At 39.2% G+C, this 20,488-nt stretch overlaps 1 protein-coding gene and 1 pseudogene across 1 annotated transcript; both read right to left on the bottom strand.

Annotated features, from left to right (window-relative positions):
• Positions 1–543: 543 nt before the first annotated feature.
• Positions 544–1,097, bottom strand: LOC111826722 (annotated as a pseudogene).
• LOC102441253 (52 kDa repressor of the inhibitor of the protein kinase-like) lies at positions 1,024–2,976 on the bottom strand. Its single transcript, XM_023757417.1, is given in 5 exon segments — positions 1,024–1,040; positions 1,112–1,989; positions 1,991–2,471; positions 2,530–2,667; positions 2,760–2,976. Coding segments are annotated over 5 exon segments (1,731 nt in total).
• Between the last annotated feature and the right edge of the window lie 17,512 nt (positions 2,977–20,488).

The following is a 20,488-nucleotide window of genomic DNA, read 5'->3' as shown; positions in this document are numbered from 1 at the left end:
TGTTTAAGATTATCGAATAAAGACAAAATCTACACTGAAATCCTTGTTTGGCAAGCTCACGTTTCTTTCACTATCTGGTAATTTAACTGTTCATTAAAGATTTTTAATAGTAAACTTAAAACTCCTGCTATTCAAAGGTTAGTCATGAGCTTCATCGTAAAATTTTATGAAACATATTCCTCTCACACCTTCTCAAAATTTATTTCTTCAAAGAACTGGTAACTCAATACCTAACAACAGGATCCACAGTGATAATAAATGCTATGTCTAAAATGATTTAACTAAAACAATTCCAAAGTGCCATTAGCAGAGACCACGCAGAAGTGCAGCGTGGCACTTTCAATGCTACCCTCTGGAAGAACAGTTAGTTCTTCAAAGCATGAGAGTTCAAACGGGCCATTTAAATAGTCAGATTATCAATGGCTAATGTACTCAAGATATTCAGTGATTAAGTGGCCTACATATATCTTATTGCTTTTCTATAGTTTCAAATTTCTTATATTTTTTTCAATATCAGATATAAGAGAAAACCCATTTTAAAAGTCAGGTATTTTCGATAGTTTCAGAATTATCTGTAGGAAGCTCTGACTTAGTTGTATAGAGTTTGATACATGTGTCCACCATTAAATCCAAATCATGTTTTATATCAAAATTTATGTTAAGCAAAGCTAAGTTACTTGACCTTTGGTCTGTCAAAGTGTTCCTCAGGTATGCTTTGAGACGCTTTCGCCCATTTTCATAGCGTTCATTCTCAACCTTCATCACAGGAAGAATACATAGGACCTTCAACAATGCATAAACATTAGGAAAAAAAACTTGATGTCTGGCAGGTGGAGGGCTTCATAAGTGGTGGATGGAAGCTCTATATCTTTTCCTCTGTGTTTCCACTTGATTCTCCAACAATGCAGCTCAGCTGAGAGTGTATCAGGATTGGGTAAGTCACTTCTGTGCATGTCAGCATGGTGCTCCTCTGATGTATTGAATTTGAGCTGTCCCATGACAGAGGGGAACAGAGATAAGCATTTAAGAGCTTTGAGATGCTGTTCTGAGAATATATCTTTCAGTTCCTGAATAATGTGTTCCACTGTTGGAACACTTAGAGCTTCTTTACAGTAACTCTCAGAGGTCAGCTTTGATTCCAGGTTCCCTTGCTGAGCTCTGCGGAGTTTCCCAGGGAGCTTAATCTGAATATCACGTTTGGTTGCCAAATTGGTGGCTTCCTCAAACCAAAATTCATGATAAACTTCAATATTTTCCATCACTTCATTTAGTGAATGCAGCACCGCAGTCAAGCTACTGGCTGCAAAGAAGACATCAGAGGTCTGACCCTGGAGATTTTTCCCAAAGGCTCTTGTAAAAGATAGTACATTTTTAAGAATGACAATGGTAACAACGAAATCAAAATCTGTTACTGCACTACAGAGTACAAATGCTCAGCCCTCTATACAGTTATTCCATCTAATATTTGTATCATTATTTATATCATCTAAACATAAAACAAGTGCTTGTAGGAGGTCCACTAAAATTTCAAAAGCATCATGCCTGCCTGTCCACTGAGAATGGCAAATTTCCTTCAGTTCTTTACCCCTTTCTTCATTGTTCTGAATGAGGACAGAAATTACATTGTCAAGCTCTAAAAGCAGTTGTGGTGATCGATGGAAAAAAGAACAAACTTCCTCAATTGTTCCTAATGCAACAGACACTCCCATAACAGGCACCGATTTTGCCAACCACATATTTAAGGCACAGGAAGAGCAGAGTGTGTAGACAGCTTGGGGATATTTCTCCAAAAGTCTAGAAGCAACAACTTTCATTTTGGAAGAAAATCCACTGGACACAATGTAAGCCTGGCCACGACAATATTCCATGTTTAATCCCCACTTCTCAGTTATCATAGTGTGAAATTTCATAGCCAAAATTTCGGCATCAGCTCCATAAGGCTCTTAACCCACAAATTCCTCTCTCAGGTTATGAGCTTCGTCAACAAACCAACAGGGGCAGGTGCTCTTCCCCTGCTATGTCCACTAGGTCATCAGTGATAATCGAAAAGAAGTGAGAGTCTCTCACTTCCCTGAGCGTTTCTTCCCGAATGCAGCTCTCACAGATCTCCAGCATCTGTTTCTGCTGTGCTTTTGAACAGAACAGTGTGTTGACTGCTGTTGTCTCAAAGCGCTTTCTCAGAACCTCTTCACCAGAATTTATCCGGCACTCCAACGGTGCCTGAAAGTTATCAGGAGTAAAGAGACCTTCTGGGATTTCATCAGCTTCATGTACATCTAGAGGTATGTTTTGTTTTCCCATAAGAATCAAAATTTCAAATAAAGATTTTAAGTATTCTTTGTTTTCCTTCTCCTCAAGGGTTAAAGGTAAAATGTCTTCATCCTGTTCTTCACCCCCTTCTGTATTGGAGTTCTGAGCATTGCTGTTGTTGATCTCTTTATGTTTTTGTTCCTGTTCAGAAGTTTCGTCAACAGGTCAAGGCCTTTTTAAAAGGCATTCAGGAGTTGAGTCATTAACACTAGCCCTTACTTTTTTTCTGTTTCAGTGTCCTGATTTCATCTTCACTCAATTCTTTTATTCGTTTTCTGTGTCTACTATGTGGATTGTTCAAATGACTGGGAAGATCAAATATTGTTGGTATTGCATTATCTCGAAGAACTGTCCTAAGGACTCTCCCAATGACTTCACAAGTATCTGCTTCAAATAATTTTGAGAAATAAATAACCCAATCATTCTTTAGTTTTCTGGTGCCTCTGCAAAATGTATAGTTCTACAGATCATAGAGGTCTCAAAGTGTTTGGCACATAATCGATAATGTTTATTTAGTTGATCAGGTGTTTTATCTTCTAAGTCTGCTCTTCTACAATTTTCCACCCACTTCTGGCATCTGGCTGGATCCCTCGGGAACCTGAAGAAGGCCAGATCCGACTGAGTGCTCTTCCGCGTGCAGTTGGGGGCCGCCCAGAAGTTCAGCATCTCAGAAGTTCGGCATTGTCACCTGCCCACGGGCTGGCCCGGCGCTCCCCTCCCCGCCTCCTCAGGGCAGCCCGCCCACCCGTCGGGGCCAGGGAGGGGAGCCTGGCCAGCGGCCAGGCAAGGCTGGTGCACCGGGGGGAGGGGCGGGCGGGAGGGCAGAAACTATTCTTGTATTATTATTTAGTAACTAGAGACCCAGTGCATGAATTTTTGCACCGGTGGGGTCCCTTGGCCTGGCCTGTGGGGATTGGGCAGAAACCAGCTCTCTGACATCCCCTGAGGAATCCTGGATTTCAAGAGGGCACAGGCCAGGCTGAGGGACCCAATCAAGGCCAATTGGGGCCGAGGATTTTCTGCGGGAGGGCTCCAGGGCAAGTCTGGTCTGTCTTACCCAGTCCCAATCGACTGGACCCCAGCAGCAAGCTAACCTACTGGTCTGAGCATCTGCCCCCTGGTGGTCAGTGCAAGTTATAGTGACTGATCAAATGGTTGAAGGAACAGTTGGACACTTAGCATATTAGGCTTTTATTATATTGGATTATTGTATTATTTTCCATGAGATCAATTGTAAACCTACTTTTGCCCCACCCTGTATAATCACAAGACTGGCTACTGGACTGGTGTGAAACTCTCCTTCCCAATCATACAATATCTTAAGGCTTTTTTTCACTTACTTTGAAATGGTGAAGAGGCTGTACTAGGGGAAGTGTGGCCAGTCAGCAGAGCAATGGCCAGGGAATTCTGTAAGGTGCTTTATTTTAATTCCATTTGATCAGCATTATATGGCTGCAGGTTAATCTCTCCATAGGGTTTATAGTCAGCTCCAAGCTCCTTTTCTTTTTACCATAAGTCTACAACCCTTTCACTGCTAATTGGTATCTCTTAAGGAAAGCCCAGGAAAAGGATGTGCAGTTTAAAGGAACTGGTCTTTCTTCATATAAGCAATTTTTGGCTGGTTACAGAAGGAGATTGAAAATTTGACAGTCTCATATTAAGGTATTAAAATAATTGTGAACTTCAATTATCCAGGCTCTTTATGTTGCCTCCTCCATGTCTTCATTGGCAGGTACCTGCCGTTTTATTTATTTTAAATCCCATTACAGCCTTTTTTTAGCTCTAGAGGAGAAAGAAATATTTCACATATTCACATCATTACAAGTATAACTTTTTCCTCCAGCATAACATGAGGTTGGCATGTCAGGAATGCAGATGTTTGTCTATATTTGTGGATTCCAGCCCTTTTCACAGTCCCCTTGTTAATTGTTCTGTCAGGCGGCTTTTGACTTTTACAAAATAAACCTGACCTGTGTGTCACTGCCTTTTTAAACAGAATTAAATCTCAAAGAATAAGATGCCTTAAAGGACCTATGATGGGAAAAAGAAAAAGCCTAAGTCAATGGAAATGGAATGAGATTGAAACCTTGGGGTAAAATTACTTGTAATGAATTGGAATTCTTTTCTTTTTACAAGATAATAAAATTAGGCTCCTTAATAACTATTCCTTGGGATTAAATGAATGGCCTAAGGATACTAAGGGCGATGAGGGGGTTGGCCTGTAGTGATCAGGAGACCCAGGGCTGTTGCTACAGGTACAGACAAAATGCTTAAGTATGTTTTCTGAATAACCAAAAGTTACTGGTGGTTAACAAAACTGATGGACCAATTTTAATAAGAATGACAGAATTATTTGAGTCTGTGTGGAGAAATTGCATACATCTAGATATCAAAATGAATAACTTAAATCAATCATTCATATGTTTATGTTTCCATGGTACCAAGCATGAAGAACTGGAAAACAGCCAAATAACCGATTCAGTTCTAGTTATTTTACCTTGATGCCTCTGCAAATACTGTAAGTCTTTCAAGGATAGTCAGCATGCCTGATATTTCCTTTCTCTTCCACACAATACCTACCATATAAATAGCCTGCAATAACTGCTTGATTAAATGTTTTATAGGATATTTACCTGTCTGTATAAATAAGTTTATATCAGTCTGCAAAGCTATCTGTGGCAAGGATGTCTAAATGATTCTCTCAAAGATTCCTGCTTCCATCCCATATTGTAGGGTTGCTGCTGCATAGTGGCTATCAAGCTATGAACTGCATTTCCAGCCCCTCTCACATCTAGATAGGGCCATCTCACTAATTGCATTTTAGAGGAATTGCTTTGTCATTTTTAGGCCAAAGTAGTTAAGAAGCAATTACTTTAGTCTATTTCCCTATCTACTGGCTTAATGGAGAGAACTCCAAGTGTTCAGAGAAGGTCAGAAGTATGAGATGGAAGGATCTGGGTGCTTGATGCCCATGTGGAAGCCCTTCACAACCAAGAACATTCACATTGGACTGTGAAATAATTTTACTGTGTTATGCCACTAAGAATTTGAAATTTGTGTTTAGAGCAGCTAGTAATATCTTTATTAACACACTGTGAATGTTAGTATCTAAGGTCTAAAATAATCTCTTGGAGGTCACTTCTATTGTCTTCATGGAATCAGCAGAAAGGGGTAATAGGACATTCTGATAGGTCTCTGTTGCCTCAGCACTGTCATAAAGTATTTGTGCTAGATGTCTTCTATTTGCCCTGTTCAAATCCTCTCTCCATTCTTCTTTTCCCTGCTCTCTGTCCTCTGTAATCTGAACTGTATGGATTACATTAACCAGCTCTCTTGCCCTCTGGCATTTGGCTGAGTTTGGCTAACAGAAAACTCCCACAGGAGGTCAGAGGGAAGGAGGAGAGTGAGGGCAGAGTATTGATTCCTTTGGATCCCTCACTGTGAGGTTTTCTTGGAGTGGCTGTGTCCCTCAAACAAAGGTCAATGCTCCTCTCAAGGAAGCCTTCTCCACACCTCTGTCTCCTTTTCCATCCAGCAATCACCGTTCACCTTGTGCCTTCAGGCCTAGGGCTGGTAATAGCTTTGTTACTACTAGCTCTGAGTTACTGCACTATCCATTATGTGTCTCCTATATCAAATCCACTTTTATATAAATAGCCCCTTTTATATATTAACTAGAGAAGGGGTCCTCAAACTTTTTAAACAGGGGGCCAGTTCACTGTCCCTCAGACCATTGGAGGGCCTGACTATAGTTTAAAAAAAAACTATGAACAAATTCCTATGCACACTGCACATATCTTATTTTGAAGTAAAAAAACAAAACTTCAAAAAAAAAGGCTCTCCTAACTTCAAAAAAAAGGCCCTACTAACTGCAAAATAAAAAAAAATAGACCTCCTAACTTAAAAAAAAACTAAATCCTAACTTGTTCTTACCTCGGTCCTCAGGCAGCAGCAGCAGGCTCTGCACAGGCAAGCTCGTGACTTGTCCGATCACACCCGAGACTGAGAGGAGGAGTCGAGAGACAGAGAGAAGGAGGGGAGTCGGAGAGTGCGGCGCACATTCCACACATGCGCACTGTGGGCCCGGGGATGAGTCAGCTGCTAAGCAACAGGCGGGCCGGATAAATGTTTTCGTCAGGCCACATGTGACCTGCGGGCCGTAGTTTGAGGACCCCTGAACTAGAGGCTTGGTGCACGAAATTCGTGCATGGGTAGGGTCCCTAGTCCTGGCTGGGGATCAGGGTTGATCTGTGGGGAGACTAGCGGGGTGATTGGGGCCCCCCTGCTGGCACCTGCCTGATGCTGCCCACTCACTGCCCCCCCCCACTGCCGCCAGTTGCCTCCCTGTGCGGGCGGACATGGAGAGATGGGGGAGCCCTCACTGGCACCCCGCCTTGGCTGGCCTAGGGACTACAGACTGGGGGCAGCTCCTGCATTGAGCGTCTGCCCCCTGGTGGTCAGTGCACATCATAGTGACTGGTCATTCCACCGGTTGTTCTGCCGTTCAGTTGATTTGCATATTAGGCTTTTATTATATAGGACTATATCTCACAGTTGGGGAAAAGATCCTCTTAGCTTGACATCTCTTAAATTCTCTTAATTTGAATGTGCCATCTGCTTTTTGTTGAGACCCTGGCTGATAAAGAGAACCAGAGTTAGATGCTCACAAGACTATCTCCATTAGTCAATATGAATCTGCTAATCTCACCCAATTCTGGTTCTGTACACTTTTTGTAGGGCTTTTCATTTTCTCCCACAACATTAGCCAAAGCCACTGAGGACAGTGTAGCTCAAAGTAGCTGGCTATAGGTTTGATGTTTCTTAAAATGTTATGCATGTGAATTTTGCTTTTTACACTATATCCATGCTTTAAAGAAATGGAGCATAGTAGTTGGGAGTAATTGGCATCAGTAAGGCTTCAAGTTAGCTTTCAAGATAAGATGTCTCTACTGCTTATTAGCAATTACTTTAGGCAAGTTACTTTGTCTCTATAAGCCTGAGTTTCCTTATCACTAAAGTGAGAATAATAACAATACCTACCTTATGTGATTGTTTGAGGACTAAATGCTTGACTCATATTAAGTGCTCAGTAAATTTAACTCCACAAACCATATATGCTTGACTAAAATTGATGCTCCAAGATGGTCTTTGTTTAGCCTATGAATTCATATACTTTCTTTTTTTGAACTTTCAACATTTTTATTTATTTTTTAAACATTTCTTTATTGATTAAGTTATTACATATGTGTCCTTATCCTCACATTACCCCCCATACCCCCCACTCATGCCCGCACTCCCCTGTTGTCTGTGTCCATTGGTTAGGCCTATATGCTTGCATATAAGTCCTTTGGTTGATCTCTCCCCCTTACCCCCCACCCTCCCCTACCTTCCCTCTGAGGTTTGACAGTCTTTCAATATATAACCACACATATCTTAGTTTGAAAAGCATGCATACATTTGCTAAAGTTAAGTGTAGTAAAAGCAAAGCAGCTGCAAGGGCAAAATTGCTGACATTTGATTTCTCAGAAAAAGGAACAAAAGAAGGACAGAGAAATGAAAAAAAGGAAGGAAGGAGAGAGGGTAGAAGGGAAGAGAAGGATGGAGGGAGGAAGGAAAAATGGAGATAGAAGAAGAAATGTCATCTTCAAGAGGCTGTATAGAAAAATTATGAGAAAAAATGAAACAGAAAAAAGAGGCTGTAAAGTATGACAATTAAGAACATAAACCGCATTTAAAAACCTGGCTCTGTTACTTGTCAACAGTGTGAACTTTAGACAAGTTGCTTAACATCCATGTGCCCCAGTTTTTTTAAATCTGTAAAGTGGGAGATAATAATAGCATCTGTCTTATAGGCTTATTGTAAAGATTAAATGAGTTAACATGTAAAATACTTACAACAGGACCTGGAACACAGTAAGTACTATGTAAATGTTTATTATTATTTACTATTTCTAAGGGAAATTCAGAACTTGTATTCTTTTACACATAATTTATTTTGCACTTTCAGCCATTTCTTTTTATTTACAGTTTATGTGCAATGCAAATCAATTACATAACATGAGAAATTACTATGAATAAAGCATAAACATACAAACACAATATACAATCCAAAATAGATGTACTGCATTTAGGTATTAAACAAAAGGGAATATTCATTCTCATACACAACAGCTTGAGATCTACTGGGTATGGTCTTCCTCGGTGGGTTTCTAAAGATGGAGAAATAATGATCTTGGTTATCAAGACTACTGTGGCCATATTAGATACTGGAACATCTAAGCATCAGAGTGTGACCATGTGAACAAAAGATTTAGAGAGTGTCTTTTTAAAAAGGTTTTCTGCATCCAGGCAGTTGTGAAAAGATTTAACTTCCCTGGCTGGTGTTGCTCAGTTGGTTGGAGCATCATCCCATGCACATAAAGGTCACTGGTTCAATTCTCAGGTTTGGTTTCTGGTCGGGATGTGTGCAGGAGGCAACCAATTGATGTCTCTCTTTCCCTTTCTCTCTCCCTTACTCTCTCTCTCTAAGATCAATAATAATTTTAGAAAACAACATAAAAATATTGACCAAGAACAGGAAGTATTCCAAATATGGCTACTCTGATTCGTAGTTTTTTTTTTTTGATGTACAGAGTCTAAAAGTTTTCCTGAATTTAATGTAAGCTTCCAGTTTTCACTTCCCAAATACTTAATTTACAGTTTTGATTATTTCATATATTTACCTTTTCAATTTTAATATTTGTCAATTTTATCTTCATACTCAATAATTTTAAAGTGTAAAAAGTATTTAACATATGCAGAAGTAAAAAAGCATTTTGAAATTAGTTGAGGACAGTATAGTGCTAGTGTTTGGAATAGTTTAGCTAAATGAATCTGTTGCTTTTACTGAATAGGAATAGGTGATAAGTGTATAAGCAAAATTTACTCATTATGCTTAGATTTGGGGTAGATTCCAATCCCTCATTGTCCTGGCACATGTCAATTACTACACAAAAAGTCAAATGCTATGTCAAATCCAAAGCCTGAGAGGAAAGAGTTCAGTTCCCAAGAGAACAGTGATAGCTTAACAATATTTAACTTTATCTAGAGTTACATTGGCATTAAATTAGTACTGTGAAACAATACATTGAGGATTTATAGGAACACCTGGAAGTTCCTTCTAATGTACGTATAAATAGAACCATAGCTTTTTGCATTACCTAACTCTTTTATGACCTTATAACTTTAATGAAGCAAATGAAAACTGACTGTTCCAAATTCCATACTTTATATCTAGATAAGTCTTTATTTTCAAGGTAGAATTGTGTGTCCATATCTCTTAAGCCATATTTAAGGAAATCATCTCTGAACTAGTGTTGGATGTGTCTCTTCATTTTACAGATGAAACTCCAGCACATTTAATATTGGCACACACCATCTAATCAAACCCTGTACATCAAGCATGTCAAACTCAAAGGCTCATGGGCCAAATAAACAAGGTTTAAGTTTATGTGGGCCGCAAAAAAATAAAAGCTTCAATTTTCATAGAAATGTAGGTTTATTTCAATAGAGACATGCTGAATACAAAGGGCTGAAATAAATGAGTCATCGTTAACATAAAATAATAGAACATTTTAATGAAAATTAATATTTTTTCTTAAATATTAACTTACCAGACACTGAATAACTGCACAAATTAATAAGTGTAACACAAATAAACCTATTTTTCTTCTTCTGCAAAAGCGAAATATTTCCTGTTGTGCACCAACAAGTCAGTCCAAGACTAATGATGTGGCCATCGGCTGCTAAAATATTCGCTGCTAGTATGAGTGGAGAGAAATGGTGTACCTGTGCACAAGGTGTGTAAGGGAAATGAATGCAACACGATTCTAGTAATCAGTCATTAGCGAATGTTGTAGTTCGTTATTAATAATTATATATAAGAGGATATTGTAAAAATTAAGTTACAAAATTTTTATTAAAATGTTTCTTACATACCATTATATTGGCTGGGCCGCAAAAATATTTGTTGTGGGCCACATGTGGCTCGGGGGCCGCGAGTTTGACATGCTTGCTGTACATGCTTTTCAAACCAGTCAAATTTGAGATCTTCAACATTTTCTGTGCCAATAAAATTAGGTGTGGAATTAGCAAATTCAATGAAGATTTGTTTTGTTCTGGTCATACTGGATGTCTAGAGGACATTTGGATTGGGTGTAGAAGATGGAGAAGTATAGATGTTTCTCAGCCTGAGTCTTTTAATGGTAGAGACGTAGAAGAGCAAACAATATCACAAAGAGACTGGCTGTTGACTGCAGAGCACTGCCAATAACCCTGGTGCTGGCATTTTCTGCACTTGGGGTAGTTGAGGTATTGTGGGAAGGATTACTTGCAAGTGTTACAGCAGTTGTTTGATTTGAATAAATCTGCATGGGTAGAAGCAGTGCCAGAAGCAGCAGCCTTCTTTTTTCTTCTGTGCTATAAAAACCCCTGGAAATTCACATTTTGGTCACATTTCTGCATAGAATCAAATACCTTTTTCATACTAATTATCAAAAGATAAATATTTTTCCCAGTAAATATATCAGGACCAGGAGGAAATATGTGAGCTAATTTCAGTGCCATAGTTTAAGGTTAGAAATTAGGACACTCAATAAAGTTTCCAGGAGAGATCAGTCCAGGGTCCCACTTAGTCAGGAGTCAGAGTTTTTTAAGCCATGATCTAAAACTTAGGCTGAGAATCCAAAGTCAGTAAAAGGGTCAAAGTCAAGTGGAGGCTGAAATAGAGTTAGCCACCAGAACAACCCTGAGGATGGTTATTAAACAAATAATGATAAGCAAGTTGTTCCTGACCAGTCAATCCAGAAGATAGCTATAGGTCAATAAAGGTTTGACTCTCCTTGAATAAAATTAGGAGACTAGCCATGATATGATGAGCCATGACATATATCAACCAAGAGATCAGTATTTGCCTGTTTTTTCTACCTACACGTTACAGGTAGAAATTCTGACTCTAAGTCAATCTGACAAATTGAAAGCACAACTATTAGCATAATATCTACTAATAAAGTAAGCCACACTTTGATAAAAACACTGGTTTGTAATTAATATCAAAGTAGTTAATTATCATTATTAATGTTTGAAAACTGCTTACCCATTCAAGTTTGTTAATTTTTGGCAGGGAAAAGAAGAAGGAGAACAAGAAGAAAAGGATGTGTGTTTTGGCCTAAGATGTAGAACCTATAGTGAATTGTTGCTATTATCTTGGAAAACTTTTAAAAGTTAGATCATGTAAGTATGCAAACAATACTACTAGTCAATTCTCAGCTAACAGGTAGAATACATCTAAACTGTTTCTGGTCAATTCAATCAAAACAGCTGACTACTTTTGTGAATATTATCTTGGCTTAAGGAGAGCCATCTTTGAAACATGGTTCATAACACATGCAAGCTTGTCTCTGATTTTGCAAACAAGTTTTCAATAGATGGAGTCGCTTTAGACTCAGACAAAATCTACAGGCACATGATTGAGCTGATTGTATTTGAAAAGGCTATGTTTCTAAACTTTCCCAACTTATTCAGATGACCCCATAAACCAAGGGAATAGAATTTCTAGTTCTCTGCCATTGAGGGGTCATGGTCCTGGGTTAATGAGTTGGAGTCGCCAGTTTTCCATCATGTCTGATTCATGAGCTCTGTCTAGATTCTGTTTAAATCCTTCCTTATTCACCAAGGACACTGTCTTCTGCGCACACAACAAAAGCGAGAAAACCTAATGAGAACTAAGTGGAAAATGAAGAGTTGTTTCTTCTTCAGATTCATTTTGGCTCCAGTGTGAGTGCACATGCTTGAGGGTGTGTTTTTGTAAACCTCCCTCCCGCCTCTGCCTAAGTTCCTTAGTTGGCTTACCCCATGGTTGTGACTAAGTTGGAACAGTCCTCCTGGGTGTGCCTTTTTCTTTCTGGAGAGAGTTCAGAAGAAGCAGATCAGATAGTTTTGACTTGGAGCAGACTAAGGTTGGGGTTGTTATCCCACTATAACCCTTTATCCTTGGGATAACCAATATTTTGTCTTCTAAGTGCCCTCACCTTCGAGTGTCTGCTAGGATTTTAGAAGACAGGGAGAAACAGAAGTTTTTATTCCATGGCACTGTTTTTTTATTTTATAAAATTTGGTTACATGTCTAGGATCCAGTTGTTATTTTCAGGGTACAGTTAAGAAAAATGTCACAATAGACTATCTCTAAACATATGTACATGTTGCTTCACTCACAGAAATCTATTTTTCATTTTACATGTTGTTCAGAGTTGGTCCGCATACTTGTTAGTCCTTGAGAGCCCCAAAGGACAAAGTGTAACATTTGTATACTAAAAGCAGTTCAAGAATAACTCAACAATCTAATTCAGACCTCAAAAGGAATTATTTTAATGACCATTAGTTGCTCTTTTGACTACTATAACTCTGACCTACAGTTTCATATCTTCCTATAGGCCTCAAGGCCCTTTGCCAGGGTCCTAGGCACTCTCAGACTTTTTCTTGCCCAAGTTGTTTCAATAAGAAGTCAGGCTTCTTTTATTTTTCCCAAGTTCCCTTGAGTTCACTTTCCTCCTTCACATTTCTTCCAACTATATTGTCTTTCTTTCTAGAATTGGCTACATGGACAAGTAGAGGAGGTAGCTGTGATTTGAGAGGCACCAGGTGAGGCACCACCAGACAGCACCACAAAATAATTTTTACTGCTTAAATGCAGTGTCTCTTCTAAGAGCCACACCTACTAACTGAGATCCTTTCTTTTCTTGCAGCAGCAAAGCCTGAGCTCTATGCTTATTTCCCTTTCCTTCATAGCCACTCAACTTGGACTCTTTCCCCTTAAACTTGGTTTCAGAGTTGATTGCAATCTCCTTTGCTGCTCATCTTTGCTGATGCTTCTAAGGATAAGCCATTTGGGGATCTAGTGTAGGGGTTGAAAACTACAATCCACTGTGAAAATCTGAGTGAGCCCTTGCCTGTTTCTGTAAATACAGATTTATTGGAACACAGCCACATCCATTGTTTATGTATTGTCTATCATCACTTTTGCATTATAATGACAGAGGTGAGTAGTTGTGATAAGTGATTATATATGGCCTACAATGCCTGAGATATTTACTAACTGTTACTTTGCAGGAAGTTAGCTGACTCCCTGCTCTAGAAGTTTGTAGGCTAATCTTTACAAGAGAATAAGCATAAATAGCGAAGATGGAGACAAGTTGTAAAATTTACAACTTTTTATGTAATGGCTTCTGGTAAACTGTTTCTGACTCCTAAAATAGAAAACCCAAATCCAGATGGGCTTGAGGTGGTTGCTTTCAATTCTGTTGCTGAGCCTCACCCCTTTGCTCCAGGCCTTATTTTCCTCTTGGATGTATGAATGGACAGGTGGATTCAATTCCATGAAGATCCATATTCCCAGGGTATAGTCTCAATATACAATCCAAGCCAAAAAATTAGATCTGCATTTACACAAAATAGGCAATTTATATCAATGGGATTCCTAGACTGCATGACATTTAGGCACACTAGATTTCTTCTTGCTCTCTGCACCCCCGACACTCCAACTCATCTAGAAATATATTTACATGGGCATTTTGCTTATTTTTTAAAATCTTGGAGTAAAGTATAAATGTGTTCTGGAAAAGGTTGCCAGTTAACCAATACAATCTTGGTTTGTTTCTTTTTTTTAATTTTTTTTGTCAATCTTCACCTGGGGATATTTTTTCTATTGACTTCTTTTAGAGAGAGTAGAGGGGAGGGAAAGAGGAAGAGGAGGAGGTGGAGGAGAGAGAGAGAGAGAGAGAGAGAGAGAGAGAGAGAGAGAGAGGAGAGAGACACATCGATTGGTTGCCTCCTGAACATGCCCCACAACTTGTGCTCCAACTGGGCCATGGATTGAACCTGCAACCCAGGTACATGCCCTTGACCAGAAATTGAACCCCTTGACTCTTTGGTGCATAGGCCGATGTTCTAACCACTGAGAAACACTGCCCAGGGCAAGGTTTGATTATTTTTAATAGTGTCCTACCAGAGGACAGAACTCTTAAGTATAAAGTGCTGTCTGCTTTTGAACCTCTATATTCTCCTTTTCCCAGAGCTGAAGCTACTTGACTCCCTCCTGCAGCCTTTAGCTCCATTTATTCTCCAAGACCAAACCTAGCCTTAGTCAGGATGGATTAACAGTGTCCTAGTTTAATACACTAGGTAAGGGCATTAGGTTAACCTAATGGCAAACTCTGACTTTGTGTTCCAGCTCTAACTGCCCTGCAGTCTTATTCTCTAATTATTCATTTTGTCTTGTTTAACTATCTAGTATTTCTGATTCCACTTTATCTATGTCCTCTTGGGACAAGCACCTTGTTATAAACCCCTAATCAGCTGTCAGGGCCCTGCTATCTGCCTACATATTTCCTGGATATTGACTTCTTACCTGGATTTCCACCATTATATTCTGGACAACCAGTTGTCATATTCTGTCCTGCCATGGAGAGAATTTCATTTTAGCTCCCCCAGTGCCTACTACTGAAACATTAAACAAATGATTAATGAGTTACACAGAATATTCCATATCCTTTTCTTAGAGATGAACATTAATTAATTTGGGGGCTTCCATCTCCCTAATAATTATCCATAAACCAGCCCACAATGGATTAGAACCTTGGGTATCTGTGAACACCAGCCTTAGATGAATAATGAAGTATCACAAAGTCAATGAAAGCTCATGGAAAATTTTACTCATCTGACCTTTTTTAAGGCTGACTAATGTGATTTTCATGGCTATTTTTGTTTTGTCCTGTTTACATTCATAGTATCATTTTTGCCTGCTTTTCTTACTTTCTTTTCAAGTTGTCTCTTTTTATATTTGTGCACCTTGCTTCTGATGACTGAGAAGTAGGGTGAAGATTGCAGCATGAGGGCTTACTACCCCCAGGATGGTTTACCCTGACGTCAGTTGTGGGGTTATGACTTATAGGGCAAACTATATCCCTAGTCTCCCCAGCATATTAACCCATGCCATCCAAGAAAGGCAGTAGGAATGGGAGACAGAAACCTGAAGAAAGAGTGAGAACCCTGCTTTATCTTCTCTTGAAATGACACCTAGAACAATTCCTGACAGTATATATACTCATGAATGCATTTGTTAAGTAACTGAATTTAAAAATGCTGGTTTAACCCATTCATTCAGTTAACCTTATCTGTAGATTGTTAGTAATGGGGTTTGTTTGTATCAGTAATCTCCTCTGACCAAAGTAATTAAATCTTTATCCTTCTATTGCCCCAACTGTAACACACAGTGATAGAACACAGCTTGTGAAATTGAAGAGCATTTGATTTTTTCCCTAAAAGAGGAGTGTTTTAAAAGCAACACCAGAAACTTTGAGGTGGGGTGACAGCTTATATTTATGGCATCCAATAAAATGCCTTGCTTGAAAAGAACATCACCTTCCATGAGAGACTTGGATGACACGTGGGTGAATTGAGATGGCTGTAAGTTAAAAACACTGGCTTGCATTTCAAAACATCTTGAGCTTCTAAGGCACAGTGTGCCTGACCTTGCCAGATAGATGAACCCTTCCACACTGTATTGTTCACAATGCCTACCAGCTACACCTAGTGGGCTGAAGCTGTGGTGCAGCCCAAAACTGGTTGAGAAAATTTTCTGCTGTCTGTCTGACCTTATCTTGGCCAATTTTAAGATGCAGTGACAATTCATCAACTTATAAAGTTATACCTCAGAGACATTGTGGGTTTGGTTCCAGACCACCACAATAAAGTGAGTATTGCAATACGATAAGTTGTAATCTTTTTGCTGGTGGAGGCTTTTGCTTTCAATTTGTAAAAAAACACAACATCTGTAAAATGCAATAAAGTGAAGTACAATAAAACAAACTATGTTTGTAGTCTTTTTGAGTGATTGATTATCTTTTTATAGTTGAGGAAACTCAGACTCAAAGAGGTTAAGTGACCAATCCATCAATTACCCAGATAGACTTGGGATTAAACTCCAATTTGGCTTTCCTGATTCCCTAGTTCAGGAGTCTTTTGATCTCCCCATGCTGCCATCTTGACTGTGGTGACAATGCTCATTCTTTTTGTTTTTTATACTGCTCATTCCTAATGGGCTAGTTTGACTCTGGCTGTTTTACCACTGAGGTTATATCTGCCTGACATTATAACCACTGTTTGAAAAGAAAGAAAAAAAATAGTCCATGTCTATAGTCACTTAACTGACTGATTACTTTACCAAAATAACTACATGTACATGTGGGTAAGCAAAACAGAAGTCATCACTCTCCCCCAATGGAGCCACGTCTCCACAAATTCTCCATGTAGGATGAATCAATTTAGCTAATTGTGCTGGAATATAACTTATTACCCAGGAAAGCAATCTGATATATTTTATGCCTTCTTAAGTTTGCTCCAGAACAATTCTGAGGCCTTTGCTCTCATTAAGAGCCTATATAACTACTTACCTAGTTAAGATTCTCCAATGACCTTCTATTAATACATAGGTAATCAACAAACATTTACTTCCAGCTATATGCAAAACACTCTTATAGGCACTAGGGAGGCAAGTCTAATACTTATCAAACAGTCATAAAGCAATACAATAGTTACACAGCCAAATGCTAGTGTAGGCATTACTGATTATGAGAAGAGAGAGATGTCCTTAGTCTGTGGCAATCAAGGAAGGCTTTGCAAAAGATATATAATGTTATCTAGGCTTCCAAAACTTGTTAGGATTTTGATAGGCAAAGGGAACATAGAAAAGTATTTTCAAGTAGAGAAACATCATAGGAAGTATAGGAATGAGACAAAAGGGAGTTAGGGCAACCATGAGGTAATCAGTATAAATGGAGCACAGTGTATGATTGGGAGGGGTAAGCTCATCCCAAACTCCTCTGTCTAGTATTCAAACTTTATATTATCTTCCCTCATGTAGTCATGCTACAATCCAATGACTTTTCTTCTTCCTAAAGAATAGGCTAAAAGACCATTATCCGGATGAAGTCTAATGTCCTAGTGGTATCATCTTCCTCCATACCCAACTGGGACCAAAACCAATTACATTCCAAAAACTGAGAGGTAATGCCACAAAGCCTATTAAAACAGTGTGAGCACCCAAAAAGGCAGATGTAGGACATTACTGCTTAAGTGAATGTTTTGTCTTAGAATGAGCAATGTTGTTAGGGGTCATGGAAACAGTTTTGGAAACTTTGGATACTAGAATTAATTGCCTTCAGTTTCAAAAGGGCCTATTTATCTTTCTCATTTATAGTAAAAATTCTGTGAAAGGGAAAAGTTGCTTCTAAATAATGGCAGAAAATATCCCATGGTTTTGAGAATGAGCTGGCTCTTTATGGAACTGATCCACCTCTTGAGCAAGCTGTGTGTGGTATATGGTCTGAGACATTCTTTTCCCCAGGGTTCCCATTACTGCTTCAGGTCCTTTGTCAAGCCAACAATTTGGGAGTTTTCTTCAGATAAGGCTCCAGTACTTATTCAAAAAAACCCCTTAGTTGCATGGTCTTTCATCTAAAGATGGCCCATCTTGTGTGTGTGTGTGTGTGTGTGTGTGTGTGTGTGTGTGTGTGTGTACACACTTCCTATCATTAGCTGAATTTTGATGATCTGCCTGGGGGATACCTGATAGTGAATAAAATACAGTCAGCTCATTTCACCAGTAAGTAATGTACTCTCTGGTCCACCACGTGAAAATGAGCTTCTCAGATATTTTTGGCTGGAATGTTTTCTAGGGAAGAATAACTGAGACTGCTGACACTTTTCAGAACAAACCTCTGATGTTTTTGAAAACTGCTTCAACTGGCTTGTTTTAGGATAAGCTTGTACACCATGTAAGGTGACTGATTCCACAATCATCCAACTATGCCCTTGTTGTCATGTTTGCACACATCAGTGTTGTTGATGTTTGATTGAAAGCTCCTAGCAGAGTTCCAAATAAAGGAACAAAGCATCTTTCCTCATTATCAAAATGGCCATAGAGTTGCTTGAAAATAGATTTGGGTCAATATAGTTGGCTGTGCCTCCAAGTTCCAGATAGATATTGGAGTGCGTTAGCTAAGTAAGATATGAGATTTAAAAAAGTAGCAAACATTTAGATATTTCTTTATATTGGTTTATTTACCAAAGTCTACCCAGAACCAATTAGAAAAATGGTGACTTTTCTTTCTTTATGCAACCAGATGCATATTTGAAAAGTAGTTGAATTTCAAGCATAAGTAATCCTGACATTCAATGGCAAAATTGTATTTATGTATTTAGGGGTAGGAGTTAAGGTTGCTTTTCCCCTAAAATGAGGATTCTCAACCTCTCCCAGAGGAGGGATTGTTGTGGATAGACTCCCTAAGCTCTCTTGTGGTGTATGCCCCATGGGGATGTTAGAGATGTCCATCTCAAGGTTTTCACCAGGAAGAGATTTAGGGAACAAGTCACACATGGGACAGGTCCTTGGAAAGCCCAGGTCTAAAACTCTGAGGGTTACATATGCTATATCCATCCAATCTCATTTCTTCAAGGATGAAGTTCCTTCTTGAGTGGCTCATGCATTCTGGACAGCATCTTTATCTGGCTGTCTCTTGATTACAAATTAGTTATTTATTCAGTTGATGTCTTCATTATAATCATCCTCTTCCATTTCTGTAATTTACCTTTAGGCATTATGGTTTAGTAAGAGCTCCCAATTTGTTCACACCTCCCTGTTCCTTGTTTAATCTCCTTCCACACTCATTCTGGGGTTGGTTGACTGACTTGCTTTGGCCATTGAGACAGTAACACATGTAATGTCAACTGAGAGTTGAAAATTACTTGCTCATTGGAATTTTCTCTCTTTCACTGCTTATAGTGAAGAAGAAAATTCTAGCCTCCTGAATAAAGAGATATATGATCCAGTCACCCCTATTACTGCAGCAATAGTCTACCAACTGTCAGACATGTGAGTGAGGCTCTTCTAGATCTTCTAGCTCACAAGCTAAAAACCATTGCATAGCACAAAAGAATCCAGCAGAGATCACTTCAGCTGTATTAGATTAGAAAGAATCATCTGAGCCAATAGTAGGGTGTGGCAAGAGTCATGCCTAGAACATGAAATTTAAGAAGGCATTTACTCTCAGGATCATGCAAATGCAGGGCTGACAAATGAATGACTCTAAGAGTTAGTGTCTCCTTAAATTTTGTGCCCTAGGCATGTTACTTGCTTCATCCTAATCCCAGCACAATGAACCACTCAGGTGGCCCACAGAATTATGAGCCAAATAAATGGCTGTTGTTTTAAATTACCAAGGTTTGAGGTGATATTTTTCACAGCAATAAACAGTTGGTATACGTTGATTACCTCTCTCTCTCTCTCTCTCTCTCGTGCGTTTTAGAATGCCAGAATAAGCCCTGAAGGAATTGAACTGAGACTCTAACCAAGTTCTTGAGCTCCTTGAGAGCAGATCCCTTGATGCAGTGGATGAACAAAAAGTTTTCTATGTGTGCTATGAATTCCAAGTCATTGCTTATTCTTCTTGTGTCTTATTTTTAGGGGATTGATGGTGCACCATTCTTTACACAACTGTTTTTCACTGACTTGATTCTGGCAGGATGTAACAGGCTTATTTTTCTATACCTGGCTAAATTGAATCAACCCACACTCACATCCTTGGTCTCAGAAGCACTCATTAACCTTCTAAGCAAACTTGATCCTTTTGTCTGCTAGACTCTTGGTAATGAAGTGTGGGGTTCAAGGTTCAGACTTCTTCTCGTGATCCATGGTCCTTGTCCTACGAAGTTTGAAGAATGAACTATAAACTCGTGGACACAAAAGCTTCTTTATTTTTTTTTATTTATTTTTTTTATTGGCAATCTTTTTATTTTAATAATTTTTATTTCTTAAAGTATTACAAAGAGTATTACATATGTCTCCTTTCCCCCCCCCCTTGACATTCCCCCGGCCCCTACCCCCCGCCCCCCTCCCGCCCCGGGTCTTGTGCCATTGGAAAGAGCGTATAAGCATAGAAATAAGGCCGTCAGTAGGGCTGTGAAACCCCCCCCAAAACCATCGCAGGCTTCCCACTGTTATTTCAACTCTGTAGGAGGAAATATGTTTTGTAATATAAAAGAATAGGAGATGAGAGAAACAGCGGAGGGAGTCATGTAGGGCTTA

Source organism: Myotis lucifugus, unplaced genomic scaffold, assembly GCF_000147115.1.
Source record: "Myotis lucifugus unplaced genomic scaffold, Myoluc2.0 scaffold_2, whole genome shotgun sequence".
In the NCBI taxonomy this organism is placed as follows: Eukaryota; Metazoa; Chordata; class Mammalia; order Chiroptera; family Vespertilionidae; genus Myotis; species Myotis lucifugus.
Note: the sequence above shows the minus strand (reverse complement) of the source record. Positions and strands in the feature narration are given on the sequence as shown.